This window comes from Sceloporus occidentalis, unplaced genomic scaffold, assembly GCF_023333645.1.
Source record: "Sceloporus occidentalis isolate IW3139 unplaced genomic scaffold, rSceOcc1.0.p SCAF_5, whole genome shotgun sequence".
Lineage (NCBI taxonomy): Eukaryota > Metazoa > Chordata > Lepidosauria > Squamata > Phrynosomatidae > Sceloporus > Sceloporus occidentalis.
In genome coordinates this window covers 32,773,458-32,793,409 of record NW_028316985.1, presented here as the reverse complement: position 1 = coordinate 32,793,409, position 19,952 = coordinate 32,773,458, and the positions used below count along the sequence as shown (strand labels likewise).

The 19,952-nt window shown below is 42.2% G+C and overlaps 1 protein-coding gene across 1 annotated transcript in view; it reads left to right on the top strand.

The window, feature by feature from the left end:
- TMPRSS6 (transmembrane serine protease 6) overlaps positions 1-19,952 on the top strand; it is a 51,357-nt gene that overhangs the window by 16,802 nt on the left and 14,603 nt on the right. The window contains exons 5-10 of the mRNA XM_089526754.1: positions 6,520-6,561; positions 9,767-9,971; positions 12,898-13,034; positions 14,145-14,257; positions 14,892-15,001; positions 18,977-19,122. Of these exons, the coding sequence (XP_089382880.1) occupies positions 6,520-6,561; positions 9,767-9,971; positions 12,898-13,034; positions 14,145-14,257; positions 14,892-15,001; positions 18,977-19,122 (753 nt within the window). The remainder of the gene's footprint in view (positions 1-6,519; positions 6,562-9,766; positions 9,972-12,897; positions 13,035-14,144; positions 14,258-14,891; positions 15,002-18,976; positions 19,123-19,952) is intronic.

Sequence of the window (19,952 nt, the reverse complement as noted above, 5' to 3'; positions counted from 1 at the left end):
CTTTCCCCGTTTCCGTGGCCATGTCTCATCATTCCCCCATCACTCACACCCGTCACTTGGAGAAGACTCCTAAGGTAAATATTTCAACGGTGCCTCTATTCTTTCTCCTTTACCTCAAACTCTCCCCCTCCCTTGCTTTAGCATTGAATGTATGTGTGCGTGTGTGATCCCCTTTGTTGTGTGGCTTTAATAAATGTTTATATTTTAATTGCAACTCATTGGCATTGGAGTCTCTGTTTCTTGGGGTTGGACTAGATGACCTCTGGTATACACATAGGGACACGATCTGCTGCGTGCGTTGTTAGGACACGCCTCTCGTAAATTTGAGCTAATTAAATTCCCCTAATTTGATCCTTCCTAACAACTTTGTCTGCTTTTTATCATGCTCATGTTCTCAAATAGTCTTTTTCAGCCAGAATTTGGATGGTAGTATGACATGAAATGTGGGCTTAAATTAGATGTTATTCATTGTACGTATGAAGTAATATCATGCCTGCTTGTTGCTTTACTTTTAAAATGTTATCACTGTACCCACATTAGCCAAAACAGCAACAACAACTTGTAGCTGCCAGCTGGTAACTGTTACTTTTAATATGTTTATTCCAAGCTCTGTACTGTATTCCTGGAAAGGGAAAAATCCTTCTGTTCAGAATCCTGTTCTGAACTAGAAAACTCTGGTTTTCTGGCAATCTAAAATGGCAATCTTCCTCCTGGAGCCTTCTTGATAGCCCAGATCAAAAGCATGGGGCTTTGCTGAAGGCTTTGGAGACTGCATTGAGGATGATGTGATATGCTTGGTCTATGCAGTGTTACAGCACAGCCACAATTCCAGGGGGATCTCTAGGGGGTTTGGGGACTGCAAGGCAAACCAGGTGACACCATAAGGGGGTGACACCTCTTCCTGAATTCTTTTAAAATGCTGGAGATGGTGTGAGCGGGAGGAGGTTCTGTGAGAGGAGAAAGGAGCATCCTCAGGATTTTTTTTAAAATAAATTTTAATTTTAAATTTATTTTTTTAAAAAAATATTCTTTTAAAATTTTCTTTCAAAACATAACATCTTAACAAATTTTCACTTTAATCATGTGAAACTATGTGCATGTAAACACATTTAGGCTGTGTGCATTATAATGTAATTTAAACATATAATTTTTATTTTGTTAATTGTTTATGTCTCAACTCTTGCAATTACATTCAGTGGTACATGGGAATTACAATTTATCAGTTAACATTAGTACAAAAATATTACTAAGTTTTCTGTGCGGTGTGGTATGGGAAGGAGTCAATGGGCGTGTGTGATACCATAAGTTACCACACCAGGTGACACCAATCCTAGTGACACAACTGCATAAGTCCACTTCCAGCTTTTTACACAAGTACAATGATTCAGTAGGGTTAAAGAGTTCCAGTCAGAAAACTTCCCTGAAGCATGCAAACATTTCCTCTTAGCTTGCTTGTTTGCATAGTTGTATACCTTGAGCATCCCCCCCACACACACACACATACACACATTTTCTTTTCCCCTCATCTCTATTCATACCAAGCTGTCATTTCTCCCCACTAATTGCCTCTTCCTTTCATTTCTCTTGACAAAATCATCTGGCATTAAAGAACAGCTCAGTGTCTCTTCTATTGTGCATCATGCACATAGGCCTATTTTCTTCCCACTTCCTCCCTGCCTCTCTTGCTTCAGTGCATAGCCACTCTCATTAAATGCACTATGAATGCTTCATATCCTGCCATAGAGATTTCTGGATACCGCATGAGATTTCATGGAATGTCTCCTTAATGACTCATCCTTTTGTTTGTCATGATCACAGTGCAGAAAGTTACTTTTCAACCATAATTAGCTGTAGTTATAGTGGTAACTAACTATATTTATAGAGATAGTATGCACCAATTACAAATTACAAAGTTATCAATAACTATTTACTGAGCTATTTTTCAGACGTTACTAAGGACTTTATCACATGCAGGTTTTAAACCACAGTGGTAGCAAGAGAACACTGCCTTTGGCAGTATATATTGCATGATGTCATCCCTGACTTGTTTACTACTGTGTTTTTGAAGCATTGTTGGAAAAGTAACATTGTTCAGTGCAGTCATGCTGGCCACATGACCACCAGAGCAGTCCTTGGACAAAGCTGGCTCTTTGGTATGAGCACTGCTCCCTACAGTCAGTTATGACTAGACATTTATGTTAAGGGACTACCTTTACCTTTAGGCCATTATAGGTCTGGAAAGGCCATTTCTCAAAACATGAAGTGATCAGAAGTCAATTCCAGTATACTTTCTGGTTTTAAAAAAGGCCTTTCATGGGTCTATAATGGGAATGTGATGAAAGTGATATTGAGTAGGAATGTGATGAAAGTGCCACTCATGCCTCTAGAATGAATTTGGAGCAATTAAAAAAAATAACCAAAAAGTTTGTCCCCTGCCTTTGTGGGGCCATGCATCCTGTGAGCTGCACTTTGTCCACTCCTGCAGTAGAATGTAGTGATAAAATAAAATGAAAATAATACCACACCCAGTACAAAAATAAACAGTCACAAACAATGTCACAAATGTACTATACACTACTATACACTATGCATGAAACATAAGCCAGTGATGGAGAACCTTTTAGAGACCAAGGTGGGTTACAGACCGCCTGTTTGGGGCGGGCTGTACCTGCCCCTTTCCCCAGTGTATCGGGGCCTCAGTGGCCAGAACAGCAGCCGCTGAGGCCCCGATCCACTGCTTTTCAGGCTGCGGGGAAGCAGCAAAACGGGGTGTCCCTGGGGCTTCAAGCTTGGCCCCTTTCTCCTTTGGTCCACTGGGCGCAGCCAAACGGAGCTCCTTCCTGCTCCGCGCTAAGGGCACACTAGGCGCCCTGGAGCGGAGTGAGGATGTCACTTCTGCGTATAGAGGCGGCGCGGTCATGACGTCCTCATAGCGGCGGCCCTGTGGAACGGCCGCCGCCATTTTGTGCACGCTCCGTGCGTCCTAGGGTTGAGGGCATCCGGAAAGGATGCCCCTTTTTAACCCTAGCACGCGCAGAGCGCGTACTAAAGTGCCCGTTTGTAACAGGTCCAAGTGCCCAAACTGCAACCCAAAACCTACTTTTTTATTGCAAAGTGCTGTGTCCCTCTGGATTTCTAGTGACAAACCCTAGTGAACTCTGTGTTGGGATGATGGTGCTTGTGCCCACAGAGAGGGCTCTGAGTGCCATAGGTTCGCCACCACTGACATAAGCTATACCAAACAGTCAACATGCATAGAAGATGACCAAAAAAGTATAAGACATCACAATGAATCAACTCAAAATGGATCAAAACATACCAAGTACTTTATACCAAATGAGCAAACAAATAAAGAGCAAATCCAAGAAGGCACCTGTGAAAAACCACCCTCTGGCCTGTTACAGACAGGCCAAAATAAAGCTGCTTCGAGTCACTTTGGAGGTATGGTATTTCAATGATGCATGAGTCCTAAGAGTCCAAAAGCCACACCAAAGCAGCACTCCAGTCCTTAGGACTGGAGCGTGGCTTTGGTACGGCTTTTGGACTCTCAGGATGCATGCATCATTGAAATACCATACCTCTAAAGTGACTCGAAGCAGCCTTATTTTGGCCTGTCTGTAACAGGCTCTGTCTGTTTACAGATCTGTGACACTATATTTTACTAGCTGGAAGCAGAATTGTAACTTCTTGTAATCAAAAAAGTCCAAAGTAGCTGGCAAACCATCTTGAGACAGCCACTCATGGAACCTTTTTTTTAGCTGTTTCAAAAAAAAATCCTCAGTAAGAAGCTCTCTACAATTTAATGTGCCAGTTACAGAGGGGAAGAAAATAAAAATATATAAAATATAAACCATCCCAATAAGTTCTACAGTATTAAAAGCAAACTGAAACATTTAATAGAGTAGTAAAAATAAGACTTATTGGCTGTGCTTCCAAAAATAACAAACTCCAGTGCTTTAGCATTCTTGTGTGTTCCATAAGGCATTGCCTTGGCAATTAAAGTGGAACCATAGTACTATAGCTGTGTGGTGTAACCTGTGTAGGTCATTCAGCATCAGTGAACTATGATACCATTCACCTGTGATTCATTTATTCAATATATTAACCATCTTTCTCCCATGAATGGGACTCAAAGCAGCTTATAAGGAAATAGAAAATCTGATTATAATTTTGGTTATGGTTATTAAACTATAAAATGAATCAAAACATAAACATGTTCTACAAATAATTTACAACTGTACCAAATAAAAGATAATGCAGTGCTCAAACCATATTTATTTATCTACACTAAAGAATACCAAGGGCTGGAAGATATTGCAAGATGGAATACAGTCACCCCTCCTTTCTCGCGGACTTGAGATCCGTGTTCTTGATTATTCACAGAGGGGCGACCTCCATTATCCTCAAGGATGTGCACATCCGCAGCACGCACCCCCTGCACGCTCATGGAGGCACACCACATTCAAGCCTGTGGGGCTTGAATACGTGCAAGTCTCCATTTTCGCAGTGGGGTCTGGAGTGGTTCCCTTTGAAATGGAGGGCTGACTGTACTCAGAACTGGCCCTGGAGACAAGGACCTGTATCCTGTTAGTGTCATACACATGCATAACTCTACCTTATGTCTACTTATATATTTTTCTGGTTGTTATGGATGTTGGTGTCCTCTTCCTTCTTCTACCAAAAAAAAAACAAAAAACCCCAAGACTCACTACTTTGCTATGATTACCCCCCCTCAAAAAAAAAAAATCCCAGCCATTTTTTAACTAGTAGAGGGTGTAGGGATCAGAAAAGCATCTAGCTGTGTCCCATAATGAGACCAATGGTGTCACTAGGGTTGTTTTCCCTGCACACTGCACATAATGTTAGAGTACAAAGGACAGTAGGGCTGGTTTATATGGCACAGATCCTACAGCGGAATATTTTGCAAATTACAATAAAGCCCAGTGGAACATGGCTCCAGTTTTCAACAGGCATTGCTTCCCTGCACACTGAACATAATGTTTCAGTACAAAGGACAGTAGGACTGGAAGCTCCTGATGAGACATGTCCTAAATGAGATATTTTTCCCCTGGCACTTAATTGCCAGTTTAATTAGGAAGTAAAGACTAAAAAAGGAGTGTTTTAGAGTTGAAGGCCAGCTTATTAGGACAGATACATCAGGAGATAAGAAAAAGCTGAAATGATTCAACAATTATAGATTAGTAAGAGAAGGGAAAGACAGTTGTGGCAAATGTACAAAAATTATTTAGTAATGGAACCATGTGGTGTAGTAGTTTGAGCGTTGGTCTAGGACAGTGGTTCCCAACCTGTGGGTCAGGACCCCTTTGGGGGTCGAATGACCCTTTCATGGGGGTCTCCTAAGACCATTGGAAAACATCTATTTAATTACAGTCATGAAGTAGCAATAAAAATAATTTCATGGGTTTGGGTCACCACAACATGAGGAACTGTATTAAAGGGTCGCGGCATTAGGAAGGTTCGGAACCACTGGTCTAAGATATTGAGAGGCCAGGATTTGAATCTCTGTGCAGCCAAGGAAACCTATTGGTTGACCTCAAGCAAGTCACACTCTCTTTGTCTCAGAGGAAGATGCACACAATGTTATTGATTCAACTAGTTAAATCTGTTTCATCTTCACCAAGAACAGGCCTTTTGTAAAGTTTATAGATGTCAATTGCCAGTTCAAGACCAAACTTCCTCAAAATGCTTTGGGTCACGACATGGTTCGCTCACAAGAATATATTGCTCCATTCCTGTGTTATTGTGAAAACTGCACCTAAGCCCTGAGGGAAGAGGGAAACCTGAGAGAATCTCATATGACATTGTTAACTCTGCTAACCAAAAGGTCATGACACTTCACTTGCAAGCCCTGGCCACACTACAACCCTGGATTATATTAGAATCTGTGTCAATATGCCCTGCTTTGCCACCCAGTAGGTTTGCTGCTGCCGCCAGGTGCTCACTCTTAGGTCAGAATAAGGTGCCCAGCCATGTGATTGAGGCTGGGCATCTCATTCAGACCTAAGAGTGAAGCAAACCATGATGGCAGCAAGACATGTGTGTCATCAGTTGTCTGGCATCAGAACATAGGGGCTTTACAGTGGAGGACAGTCAGTGCAGCTTTGGGGCAAGTATGCTACAGGCTGCTCCATTCTAGTGCAGACAAGACCATATTTACACAATTCTAAATCAAAGATGGGGAACATGTGGGAGTTTGGAGCTCCAATTCCCATTATTGCTATTCAGCACAGCAGTTTTGAAGGATTATGTCAACTGCTCACACCTGGAGGACCCTGCATTCTTCATCTCTCATTTAACATTTCATTTGAAACCTAAAATAAGATGGCTAAGGAATCTGGGTCTATTTTCTCTAGCAATTTTCAGGGTTGTTTTTTGTTTGTTTGTTTGTTTTGTTTTTCCTCCATTATCTTATCTCACCTTTTTTACGGATTTTATTTCCCTTGTAGTGTCTCTTTTCATTTCATCTCATCTGTTTCTTTATGTTTTTTCCCCTGACAGAATCCAGTGTGAAAGACATAATAGTGCTGAAATCCACATTGGGTAGGATGTTTATTTCCCTATTATTTTTGTTTGTTGCAATGAAGGGAGGGAAAGGTGAAGGCAGTGGGCATAGAAGACCCATAAATTAATATGATATCTAGGTGAAAACTATTTATAGTATTCTGTGCTGATTTTTTATGTCGTCATAACTGATGTGGTGAGTTTTTAATCAGAGTGTTGCTAGCCTCATTGGGACCATTTTGATGAATAACAGTAAATAATGATAACAATAATTCTAATGATGATGACACTAACAATAAAGTAATAACAGTAGTAGTATTCATCTTTGATGAAGGAAGGTGGAAAATAGTAATAGTAGGAGTAGGAATTGAGCTTGGAAAGAATTTTTTTTCCCTTGGACTCCAGCTCTCAGAATTCCTAGCTAGCAAGGCCACTGATAGCTGAAGGCAGGAGTGTATCTGTGGAGGAGGTAAAATGTGGTCATTGACCCTCCAAATGATACTTCTCTCCCCCTCCCCCATTAATATTTCTTTTGCTCCCCAAATGTCTACCATCACAGAGGATGAGACACTTAAAATCCTTCATACCTAGACCTAGGAGCCCTGGTGGTGCAGTGGTTAAATGCCAGCGTGCAGCCTTCCATCCTTCCATTGATTGGTAAAATGAGTACCCAGCTTGTTGGGAGCAATTAGCTTACAGATTGTAAACAGCTTAGAGAATGTTGAGTTCACTGATAAGTGGTATAGAAATGTGCATGTACATGCTAGACCTTTTATATTTTGTTCACATGTCCTTAGGATCTTCTCCAGCTCTGTTTCTTTTGATATCTTAACTCTGTTTCTAAATGCCCAACTGATGCTTTGCATTAACCAAATGTTCAAAATTTGGAGAAGGAAGGAAATTTTCATTTGGAAGTGGCAAAATTCTTATGGGGGGTGGGGGGGGTGGGGGGAATACCCTTATTTTCTAAATGGCAGTATTTATGAAACATTTGTTACAATCCAGATTTGGCCTTGCAGCTTTAAGAGCATCCGATGTTCCCTTAACATTAGAGACATTAATTGAAGACAACCAAGTATCCAAACCAATAATGTACATACACACATATATAAATGTATAGAAAATCAACTCATCTGACAGGTGGGGTGCTGGAGAGGAGTACTGAGAATACTGTGGGCAGCCAAGTAGACAATCAAGTGGGTTCTAGAGCAGTTCAAGCCCGAGCTCTCTCTGGAAGCCAAGATGACTAAACTGAGGTTGGTTACATCATGAGAAGAACTGAATCATTAGAAAAGTTGGTGATGCTAGGAAGGGTGGAAGGCAGTAGAAAGAGAGGAAGACCACATAGACAGTTAGACTCAATCAGGCAGGTCACAGGTCTGAACCTGCAGAACCTGCACAGGACAGTTAAAGACAGGGAGTCTTAGGGCCGGTACATACTGGCGCGAAGTGGCATGGCGGCGGCGATATAAGGGCTCAGTGTGGTTCAGCATCTGTCCACATGGGGCGCAGCCTCGTGATGTAAGGGTGCCAGAGCACCCAAATGGCTCTAGCCGGAAGCGCCATGATAAGGGCTGCATCCATTTCGCAGCTCCTTTTTGAGCCGGATCATTGCTGCAGCCATGTGCTTGCTACAGCAACAATCTGGAAAAGAAAGGGACGGCCTCTGATCGTCCCTTTCTTCTCGTCTCTACCGCCCCTCGGTGATGTTGCATCCACAGGGTTGTCAAAGTCAACTTGAGGGCAATTAACAACAATAACACAACATGTCTGATATCTATAAAGAAATATAATATAAAGTTTACACCAAGAATAGAATAGAGAATTGGAATGTCCAATTCTTGACTAATCAATGACCATCAGTTTTAACATTTATAGCTAGTATAGCTATAGCTCTCCAGCTATGCCTTATACAGCAAAAACCCTGTTTTGGGTATAATGTTCACCACAATGCCTATTCAAGAAAGGGCTTTCTAAATCAGCAGATTGTTGGAGATATGATACTGCTAATGCTTCCTTAATACACGTTTTGCAGTTGTCCCATAGTAGCCATATTTTGGGAGGAAGTAATGACATGAGTAAATTTGATTTTGGAAAATTCCTTGATATTTGGGAACATGCATGGTTTTTTTTAATTATTTCCCTGTTTCTTGTAAATTAACAAATGCCCTTTAGATTGCTAAGAGATTAATACTTTGTTACTGGAGTATTATTCTATGTAACTAAGGCCCCAGAGAGACAGTCGGGAAGCGGCATGGCAGCACTGATTCTAGGGTTTGGGAGCACACACCAACCACACACTCTCAAATCCTAGTCCATACAGACGCCGCCATCTTGGCGGCCTCCCATCCACATGGAGCCGCCATCATGATGCAAGTGTGGCACCGCATCCATACATCGGCACGCTGTGCTTGTGTCATTGACATGCTACACTGCACTAATGGCGCAATGATGGTGGCACCCACTCACACCAAAAAGAACCCGTTTTTTCTGGGTTCTTTTTGGTGCCGAGGGAACCCGCGCGGTTTGGCTGCTGCAGGGTCCCTCGGGAGCTAAAAAGGACGGCTACATGCCTCCCTTTTGGGGCAGTCTGTTGAGCCCCAATGACCCCTTTTGTATGGAAATAAATTTAAAATAAAATTTCTCTTCCCCATGGTTCTGGGTTTCTGGGAGCTAAAGTCCTATAAAGTATTTTTTCCAAACCCTGATTAGTAGTTACCATAAGACACTTCTGCTTCTAATGTCTCAGACTGCAGCACAAAGTTTCATGTTTGCTTTGGGAATGTAGTATATACATACAAACAAGTTCCTGTATTTTTCTAACTCCATCAAAATGTCTAGCTGCCTCATGCTTTTGAGTGGTGCATAGTTAATGTGCAAGTGAGTGCAACCACTATTTGTACCATGCATTGGCCTGAATTTACCAATATTTGCTGTTGCTGACAACAATATCTCTTTGCTAAACCACACTGCTTTACAGCAACCAGTATTTTGCAATCAACTAATAGAGCATATTCAATCAAGCAGGAGTATGGCTCAATGTAATCCAGATTCTCTGGTCTAGTGCCTTCCAAATGATTTTCAATCTCCATTCAGGCCCAGCCAGCATGGCCAATGATCAGAAATGCTAGATGTTATAATCCAAAATAGTGTCCATGCTGGTTGGAGGATTCTGGGAATTGCTTTCCCAAAAAGTTATTTTTCCAAAATTTGGTCTGAGGTTGTCTTTGTCTTGTCTGTTTAGGCTGCTACAGATACAGCTACATCAGGGAGGATGCAATTTTAAAGCTGCGGGGCCCAGATTACCTCGCCTCCAGCTGCCTTTGGCATCTCCATGGCCCCAAAGGTCGCATGATCAAGTTACGCCTAGAATGGACCCTCCCAGAATGCAGGGACCGACTGGCTATGTATGATGCAGCTGGACCTCTGGAGAATCGGCTCATCACATCGTAGGTAGCTTTGGTCTCATGTCAGCATGAACAACAAGAGGACCTACCTTTGCTTCTAGGTTCCTTTCCTCCATTTTTTCCCACTTGAAAGTAAAGTCTAGCATAGGTTCAGGATGTCTAGCACAGTTAGTCTTTTTGTTTGTGTGTTTGTTTGTTTGTTATGCACCAGGGGTCTCCCTCCCCACTGCCACCCTTGGATCCCGGGATGTAGGGGTAGCAGGGGGCTGAGAAGGACCCCTGGGGTTTTCCCTCCCGCCTGCCACCCTTGGATCATTTTCATTCTCCCCGCCCTTGGATCTAATGCTCCCAGCCCCCTTTTCATTTTCCCTGCCCTTGGATCTGAGCCCCCCAGATCCCTGCCTTGGCAGCTCTCCCTCCTTTGGCCCTGGCTCTTGCCTCTCCAGACCCTCCATCCAGGACCCCTCACCACCCCGTCAAATGTCAAAAGTCCAGTGATTATGTCACTGTGATTGACAGCCATTTTACAGCAGCTCTAGTAGTTGGAACGACAATAGTGCCCAAGAAAAAAAGCAATTACGTACACTGGGGTAAGAAAAGATCTGCTTTATAGGGGGAACCAGGGACTTTTCTTAAACGATTTCCAGTGAGGTGCGAGGTTGAATCAGGAAGTGCATTATCCAGTAAGTGGGAATGAGCCCCCTGACATATGGTGACCCTATCCTAGGGTTTTCTTGGCAATATTTATTCAGAGGGGGTTTACCATTGCCTTCCTCTAAACCTGAGAAAATGGTGACATGATGAGGATTATCCAGTGAATCTCCATGACTCGGTGGGGATTCAGATCCTGGTCTACCAGACTCCTAATCCAATACTCACACCACTACAATACACTGACTCCAATTTGTGTTTTTTAATTCACATAATGCAGGTGTGACCAGAATAGCTTGCGGGTGACTAGAACATCTGGCCCTAGAACATCAGAATAACCTAATAGCCCCAGGTGCCATATATTGGTGGGGCACCAATAATAGTCCCCTAGCTGTTCTTCATTCCCTAAAAGGCCTCAAGTGCAGGAAAAATGTGATATCCCATCATCACTGTATTTAAATTAAATTCAACTAGGGGTCCAGTCAGTTTCTGTATGTGTAATGAGGTGAATTTGGTCTGCTTTAGGCAGCAAAATATATTGGGCTAACACTGAGAGCTTGGATTTGTTTACTGATGCAGTTGTCTTCTCTACTTAGTTTTCTGCTGTTGTAATGGAACAGATATTCTCTTTCAAATGTACAGCAAAATCAATTTGGACTAATCAGCTTTAAATATCTCAGTATCCATTTGATAAAATATTTTAACCATGTTTCAAAATTGGCAGAAACTTTGGCGGGGTACATACCGCCACTTTGCGCCGCTCTGCCGCCGCCGCCAGTAGGTCCGCGGGGGAGCCGGAGCCTTCACACGGCCCGACTCCCGCGCGGACCGAAAAAGAAGCTCCAAAATGGAGCTTCTTTTTTCGTCGCGTTTGCGACGTAGCGAGGCGCCAGGGGCGCGCTCGCTACGTCACAAGCGGCGCGACACGTCTGGACGCTGTGCGTCCAGTACGTAAAGATGGCGGTGCCCATGTGGAAGGGGCGCCGCCATCTTGTACGTATTCTATACGTACTAGGGTTAGGGGGGTGCGGAAGCACCGCCCCTTCCTAACCCTAGTACGTATAGAAGACGTACTAAATGGCGGTATGTATCCTGCCTTTGTGTCATTTTATTTTTCCTCATCTGTAACTAATTAATTTGTGATTTCACATTCACAGTTCATAGTCCATGCAAAGTAACTAGTGGTACATATAGGGCCAGCAGTTTTTCGCACATGCAGAACTATGCTCAACATGTAGGAGAAAACCTGCAAAGAATACAGAAGATGGAAAGTCCTGCATTTTAAAAAAAAAGAAAAGAAAAAAGTTTGTAGCCCTCATGGAAATTGGAAACAGGTTTGAAAAACAGGGTTTCTGTGTTCTGCATGGTTACATAGCCAGCCTCTTTCATTCAATCTCCTGTTTTTTTTTAAAGAAATATACCAAAATGATTTATATGTATGGTTGTGGGATTGTCTGCACAGGGCAAAAGACCCATGTTCCCACCAGCCTCCCATTGTCCAGTTCCCACCAGCCTCCGCATTGTTCCAGAGCCAAGATCTGGCCCAATCCTGCCAGACCAGTGGATCCAGCCCAATCCTGGGGTAAACAGTCTTTATCCCCATTCAATTTGACCCCTGCTTTATAGTAAAGTTTCCTGAAAACTCCACAGCAAACCCTGGCTGTTTTTACAGCCCCTAGCTTCTTAGCTTGCCATGCCATTGCTGATACTGAAAAGCTTACCATCACAACATCTGGCATGCAAATGAGACACATGGTCAAGAGGGTACAGACAAGTGTCTCATTTCCCCATCAGATGTGGTGTCAGGGGACTTCTTAGTGCCAGTGATGGTGTGGCAAGGAAAGAAGCTCATGCCAGTAGCAGGTCCTGGGATGGTGCAGAGATAGGTGTATAAACAACCACCTGTCCCCACACTAACCCAGGGATTTACCCAGGTGAAGACGTGGACCAGAATAGCAAACACTCAGCCCATGCTATCCTGGCCCATCTGATCAGCACTTGAGTTTCATTTGTATCTTCTTGTTTTCACCATGAAGTTCAAAACAGAAAACATGAAGTTCCCAAGCAGTCTCTCACCAAGTGATACTTTTGATATGCTCTCTCTACATACCTATACATTCTTCTACAATGCCAAAAATGATTTGTATTTCAGCCACATGCACATACACACAACTCAATATAGATCCCAAACTAGCTTGTGGGCTGTTTTTATCTCTGTTTGTCTTACCTGTTGACTACAATGCTGTGTCTTCATCTTTCCTTCTCATCCTGCCTTATCAAACAGACTCCACACCCCTATTTTTGTTCTTTGCCTCAGGCTGTATGGCTGCAGCCGTCAGGAACCTGTGGTAGAAGTCTTGTCTTCAGGCCCTGTCATGTCTGTAGTGTGGAAGAAGGGGATGTACAGCTACTATGATCCTTTTATACTGACTGCCCAGGCTGTGCCCTTTGAAGGTGAGCAAAGATTATAGAATGTCTGGAGGAAGAAAGAAAGAGGAAAGGAAAGAGAGAAAGATTTTATGAAAGTGTCTGCCCCATTGTATATATTTTAAACAATATCTTATCTGAGATGCAGAACTTGAAAAAAGTTACTTCTTGAACTACAACTCCCAGAATTGCCCAGTAGTTGGGAGACTGGGATCTCTTGGCCAAATAGTGTATTTTCCAAGTTGCATTGAAATACAGCACAACTACTACTGGTTGGCAACATTACATCATTGTTGGGCACAGAGATTCACTGATACATGTACATGGTTTTAATTACTTTAGCTTTTTCTGCTGTTTTAACCAGGTGACTTATTTAATGTGCTTTCATCCTGTTTAAATTATTGATTCTCTCTTGCATTGTTTTATTTTTCCCCCTGTTGTTTTAATTGTATGCTACCCTGAGATCTCCCTATAGATGGTTGGCTAGAAATATTTTAATCAAGCAATGGATCGTTCATTCTCTGGGAGGCAACTTAAATAAGAACAGCCATTAGCTAAGATACAGAAGGCCGATGTTTATCTTGTATTAAAGCTACTATTGGGAACACAAGGGATTGGACAATAATTAGCCATGCTAGACTTTGGAAAAGAAGAGAAGTGAGTTTCAGGGCTGCTTGATCTGGATTTTTCATCACATCCACAAGAGTCAGCATAGGCCCAAGTCAGGAAAAGAACACAATTCCACATGCAAACTGTGGCCTGCACTTGGCCTACCCTTGGACTGGATGGACTAATGGTCTGACTCAGGGTAAGCAAGCTTCCTGATAATAGCAGAACAACTGTCATGGTCTTTCATCAAGAAAGAACAGGGACATCTTGCTTAAGGCTTAAAGGATTCACAGTCTACTTTGATAATATCCATGTGGTAGCAACCCTTTGCTCAGAATCACAAGAATAAGCAGTTCTAGGAGGGGAAGTTCCTTTAAGGACCAGAACACCCAGAATCCACACATGATATGGCCATGTTTCCTGGGAATTAAAGTCCCAAAAGTAACTTTTCCATTTCTCTAGCTTATTCTGCAATAACAGTGAGCACCCTTTGCACATGCATGAGAGAATACTTCTGTCTTTTCACAGCCTGTGAGATGAATCTAACACTGCAGAAAAGCTGGGAGCTGCAAGGGAACATCAAGACTCCTTACTACCCCAGTTACTATGCACCCAATACCCAGTGCACTTGGCATATGATGGTGAGATCTTACTGGTGATTCTTTTATACATGAAACTTAGCTGTGTTCCTTTTTGCACCCGATCAAACTGGGGGGGGGGGGGGGGATTTGTACCAACACAAACAAGATCACATGAGAAATATATGTTGTGCATTTATTTTTACTTTTAATTACAATAGGTATTTCTTTTAAACAATTTAATTCACCTCCCTCCCCTTATATTTATATCCTGCCCTTTTGCCACAACTTTGGGCAGCATGGCTTTTCTACCCAGACTCCTCCTGAAGCATACTCATTTCTTGCAGGTAGTTCATGCTTTAAAAAAGAATAATAATGGTGACCAGGTACATGGTGACAGTGCTTTGCACCGGTTCTTTTTGTTTTCTTTTTGCCAATCTTTTTTTCTTTAAATGTGTGTTTTCCTTCAAAGCTTAGAAAAAGTATTCTTTTTGGCCATGCTGGCTGATAAATACTAAGACTTGTACTCCACCAACAAAAAGGATCTAGTGCTTGTGTTCCCTACTCCCTTCACCACTCCCTCCATGCTTTCTTGCTCTTATTCCTCCATCTGAGACCATGGTCAGAGTTCCATTAATGATTGTGATACATGCATGACTGTCAACATCATTGAACAGCAACATGTCCATCTCTGCAGGTCCCATCTCTAGAATATGGAGTTGTCCTTTGGTTTGATGCTTACACTCTCAGGAGACAGAAATATGACCTCCCATGTACCCAGGGACAATGGACCATCCAAAACAGGAGGTGAGGAAATGCAACAATCTTGCAATGTGTATTTTCAGGGCTAGCTTGAAATTACAGTGATAATTTGAAAGCTATAGGTTTTTTATGTGTTTTTCGGGCTATGTGGCCATGTTCTGAAAGAGTTTATTCCTCATGTCTTGCCAGCATCTGTGGCTGGCATCTTCAATAACTATAGATGTCAGCCATGAATGAAAGCCTTCAACGTGATAATTCCAAAACCATTCCACAAACTTTGAAATGGTTTGCTCTTATCTGTCTTCTCTCTATCTATCTCAATCTATCTGTGTGTGTGTTTGTGAAATAAATGACAATGTTTTGCAAACTACCTTCTCCAAAAGATAGTTGATTTATATTTACTATCCTAGGACTGCAGAGGTCAAGGGAAACACACTCAGCTTTCTTCTATCAGCCAGGGTGGCTTTTGCCTCTGAGGAAAAACATCTGGGCAACTGGAGGACTGATCTGACTCCTTCCATTAGGAAAAGAAGGAGCTACTCCTCTAGGGCTTGCTTTCCTCTTTCCTTTTAAAAAAATTAATTGTGTCTCTGGCCATCTCTGCATGAGCCAAAAGCTGATTTCCCTCTCATTTTGGCATTGTCCTGCTTGGAAAATGCACAGCCCAAACCTCAGTTCTGAGGTTGGCAGTCCAGATGATACCTCGCATGTTCCACAGCAGAACTGGGGTATAACAAAGTTAACATGAATTTTTGAAACTTAACTGTTGCTCTGGATCTTCTGGAAAGATCCAGACCTCTCCATTTCTGTGCTGCTATAGCTGTTTGCATGGGTATCTTGCTGGGTTGGCCAGTGCATCCACAACTACCACAGAGGTCACTTGTTCTGAAGTCAGAACAAGACACCCAGCATGTGACTGCCACTTGGCACCTTGTTCTAACCTCAGAAGTGAGCAAACCATAGCAACGGCAGATGTGCTGAGCAATCCAGCGGGATACCCATGCACACAACTGCCATGGTGCAGAAACAAAGGCCAAGGTAACAAGAGCAGGTGGGGGAAGCTGCGGGGCCATGATATTGTGGGCTGCCCCTGCAATAATCTAGCTAGTGCAGACAAGGCCCCATTCAGATTATAAGCCTATCTGTTTTTTTGGATCTTTCTAACTATAGAAAAAAATTAGGTATTTTATAAAAATGAATAACAATAATGCTTGTTATTAATTTAAGATGAGATCCTGCACTGGAAGACTTAGGCTGCATCTGCACTGCAGAAATAATTCAGTTTGACCCCACTTTATTGGCCATGATATCAAATGCTATTGAATTCTGACAACCAGCTACAATTCCCAGGATTCCATAGCCATGGGCATTAAAGTGGGGTCAAACTGGATTATTTCTGCAGTGTGGATGCAGCCATAGTTATGATTACTGATTATGTCTCCATAGCTACCCCCCCACACACACACACACACACAAACCTTACCTTTTAAAACATGTGATTCCCCCACTAAAGGAATTTCAGAGGTTCTGGAAGAAGTCTGGACCCATTTTTTGTTCACTGTCCTAGCACCTTATCATTTGCAAAAAAAAAAAAAAGCGACTTATCCCTGCCGAGATACAGTTGCTTATGGGATGCAGTCAGGAATTATTACATTAAAAATGCTGATGATGCCGCTGGGCAACTGCATCCCAGCTACATCCACGCTCCCAGCCATGCTCAGCCATCCGATTTGTAAACATCTGTTTGCCAGGAGCAAGGATGCCACAGGGATGCAGTTACCCAGTGGCATCGGCAGCATTTTTAATGTGATAATTCCCAGCTGTGTCCCATAAGTGACTGTATCCCAGCAGGGGTAAGTCACTTTTTTCCCCATGCGATAATCTCCCTAGTCTATAGTACCTCAGAAATTCCACTGTTGTGGGAACTGCATGGCTCAAAAGGTAAGCTTTGAGGGGAAACCTTGGTCATTACAATGGCAAAGGTAGTAATAGTGAATTGGTATAATTATGATATTGTAGATCAGGCTTATGACATTGTAATTACTGAACAGGATGCCAGCCATCATTTTTAATCACCATCAGTTAATATTCTTATTTTGGGAGGGAGACAGAGGAATCAGAGACTGACAATGCAAGTCAATGTTTGTCTAATCAGAAGTAAGTTTCACTGGGTTTTGCTCACATTTACATGTGCTGAGATATCAGTTACATAGTGAGGCGGGCCAGCCATTATGCTCCAGACTACTCAGTCAATCTCACACATGAAATGAAATGACTTGCAGTTGCTTCTTCACTGTAGTTATTTCTCTGTAAATTGAAATTATTTCCACTACCACCATCCCCTCAGTCACCCCCCCCCACCTCCCAAGAAGGCAGCAGCTGGGAAATGTTTTTTTCCCATCTGCTTCCAATGCCTCACATCCTCTGTACTTTCTGTTCTTCTGGCTCTGTACTTTTAATAGCTGTGTGACAGGCAGAAATTCAAGAGATGCAGTACAGTACTTTCCTTTCCCTATGTCTCCAGACCAGGGAGAACTGCAGTTCTTGGATTTCCTATTGCACCTTTTAACAGCACTTGAGTCTGTATCAGGAAAAAATGTGACCTTCCTAATTTATTTTACATCAAGGATGGACAAACTGTACTTGTGGTCAAAGTGACCACATGTCCTCACCACAAAAGAGGACAAGGCACAACAAAATGTAGCTATTCAATAAAAATGTAGGACATTGCAAAATAAAAGCTAAATGCACACACAGCCACCCACACATTCATCCATTTCATATGGTATAGTTACAGCTACATTGTTGTTGCTGTTGTTGTGTGCCTTCAAATCATTGCTAACTTAAAGCGACCCTAAGATGAACCTATCTTGGGGTTTTCTTGGCAAGATTTGTTTAGAAAAGGTTTGCCATTGTCTTCCCTTGGTCATCCAGTAGGTTTCATGGTTGAGTTGGGAATCAAACTCTGGTGTCCAGAGTCATAGTCAAACACTGAAACCACTAGACCACACTATATTGCATATATTGTATTTTATTATATACGCAGCCCTATTTTTCTGATGAACTTAACTTCATTAAAATGCTTTGTTAGCTTGTGATATACTTACAGAACTTTGAGCAAGACAAATACTTAAAATTGTACTTTACTAGCAACAAACCCTTGACTGAATCTACATTTCAATTATCCCTTTCATTTGTCCATTGTGCTGAAATTAAGGGGGGAAAAACACTTTCAACATTTGCAATGTGTCCTCAAGCAACCAATTGCCTAACTTGCTGTATTTTTCCCCTCCAAAAATTGAACATGCCCTGAACTCTGAGACTAAGGCTTGTCTGCTGATGCTCCTAAGAGTAAAGAACTTTGGAAGGATCCATCTATTTGCAGTAGATGAATGTCTTGAAGGGAAAAAGCAAACATTGTGCATTTGGGGATTCCTCCTGGACAGAAGGTTGAAATATAGAATGTCTTGGGAAAGGAGGACATCTGGGCACTTGACTTGTGAGTTGCATGTGGCCACCAAGGTTATATTTTCATGGCCCTTGATCCCTCTGTGCCACCCTTTTTTTTTTCTGACAGAAAAGGGTGATTTGTCTCTCTTGGAAACCTCCAGGTGCGGCAATTCATTTTTAAAGAGGAGGCAGGGGCCCTTCCCTCTACACTGGGGAAATGCACATCCTGCCACTACCAACAGATATGCCTATTCAGAAAGGAAGGTTACAGAGAGGATGCTTTGTCATGGGGCTTCTCAGACCTAGAACCTTGCTAATTAGCTTACTTGCTGTTCACCGCTATGATCTTTGGAATAGCGGTATATAAATAAAACAAATTATTATTATTATTATTATTATTATTATTATTGAACCAGATCTGCATCTGGCTGGCTAATATTTGCTTCTATATTGCTTCTGCATTTCTGCAGTAAAGCACATTATTGATTCTCTTTTCCCATATTGCATGAAAGCAATGTCACTTATAGGATATACTGTCTGCTCTTTTCCTTCCTTCCTTTTAAAAATCAGGCTGTGTGGCCTACGGACTTTGCAAGCCTATGCTGAAAGGATCCCTGTAGTATCTGGTGCTGGTGTCACTATCAACTTCACTTCCCAGATCACCCTAACTGGGCCTGGTGTGCAGGCTGCGTACAGCCTATATAATCAATCAGATCGTAAGTACAACATTGAACTTTCTAGCAACAGCAGCAGCAATCCAGTTACGGTATGTGAAATATTATGGAGAAATCAAATCATGCCCTCTTCGTAAGAGCTTTGTTGTCTTGATTAATGTAAATGGTTTACAGACTAAAGAGCAACCAGAAATGTGGACGTAGAGCATTAGCATTCCTATCTTGGGATTTTTGTTTTCCCTTAAAATAAATTATCTTTAAAAAAAAATATCCCTGTCTTTCCCAAATGGCACCAGACTTTATTAGATCCTTCGTATGATGCTGCTAATGGGCACTCCCTACCTAGAATTCCCAAATCTCATACTTTCCAAATGTCCCAGTTTGGCAGGAACAGTCCAGATTAATCCTTTGTTGTCCTACTTTTTCAGCTGCTTTTAAAATGTCCCAATTTCTCTCTTTGAAGGTGAGCAAGCAATTGAAGACAGAGGGAGAGGAAGGAAGGGAGTGAGATTGAAAATAGGCAGGTAGGCAAGTACTATAGATGGAAGACGGGGAGAGAGAGAACAAGTAGCCAGAGAGGAAGCTAATGTTCTTACACAAACATATAAAAAATGCATGGGCACTTGCATGGGCATGCACACATGGAAGGTCTGGAGTATCCATGAGCTCTGAAAGGTCTGGATCACTCCAGGGATTCTTTCTGTGTGTGTCCATGCAAGTTGACATGCATTTTGTTTATATTATATAACTTACAGTGAAAATTTCAGATTTTCCAACTTCTACAATGTATTTTAGATGCAAGGACTAATCTACATGTTTAAAATGCTCCTCATTGCAGTTGAATAGAATATGATCGAGCCATGTGCAATTTA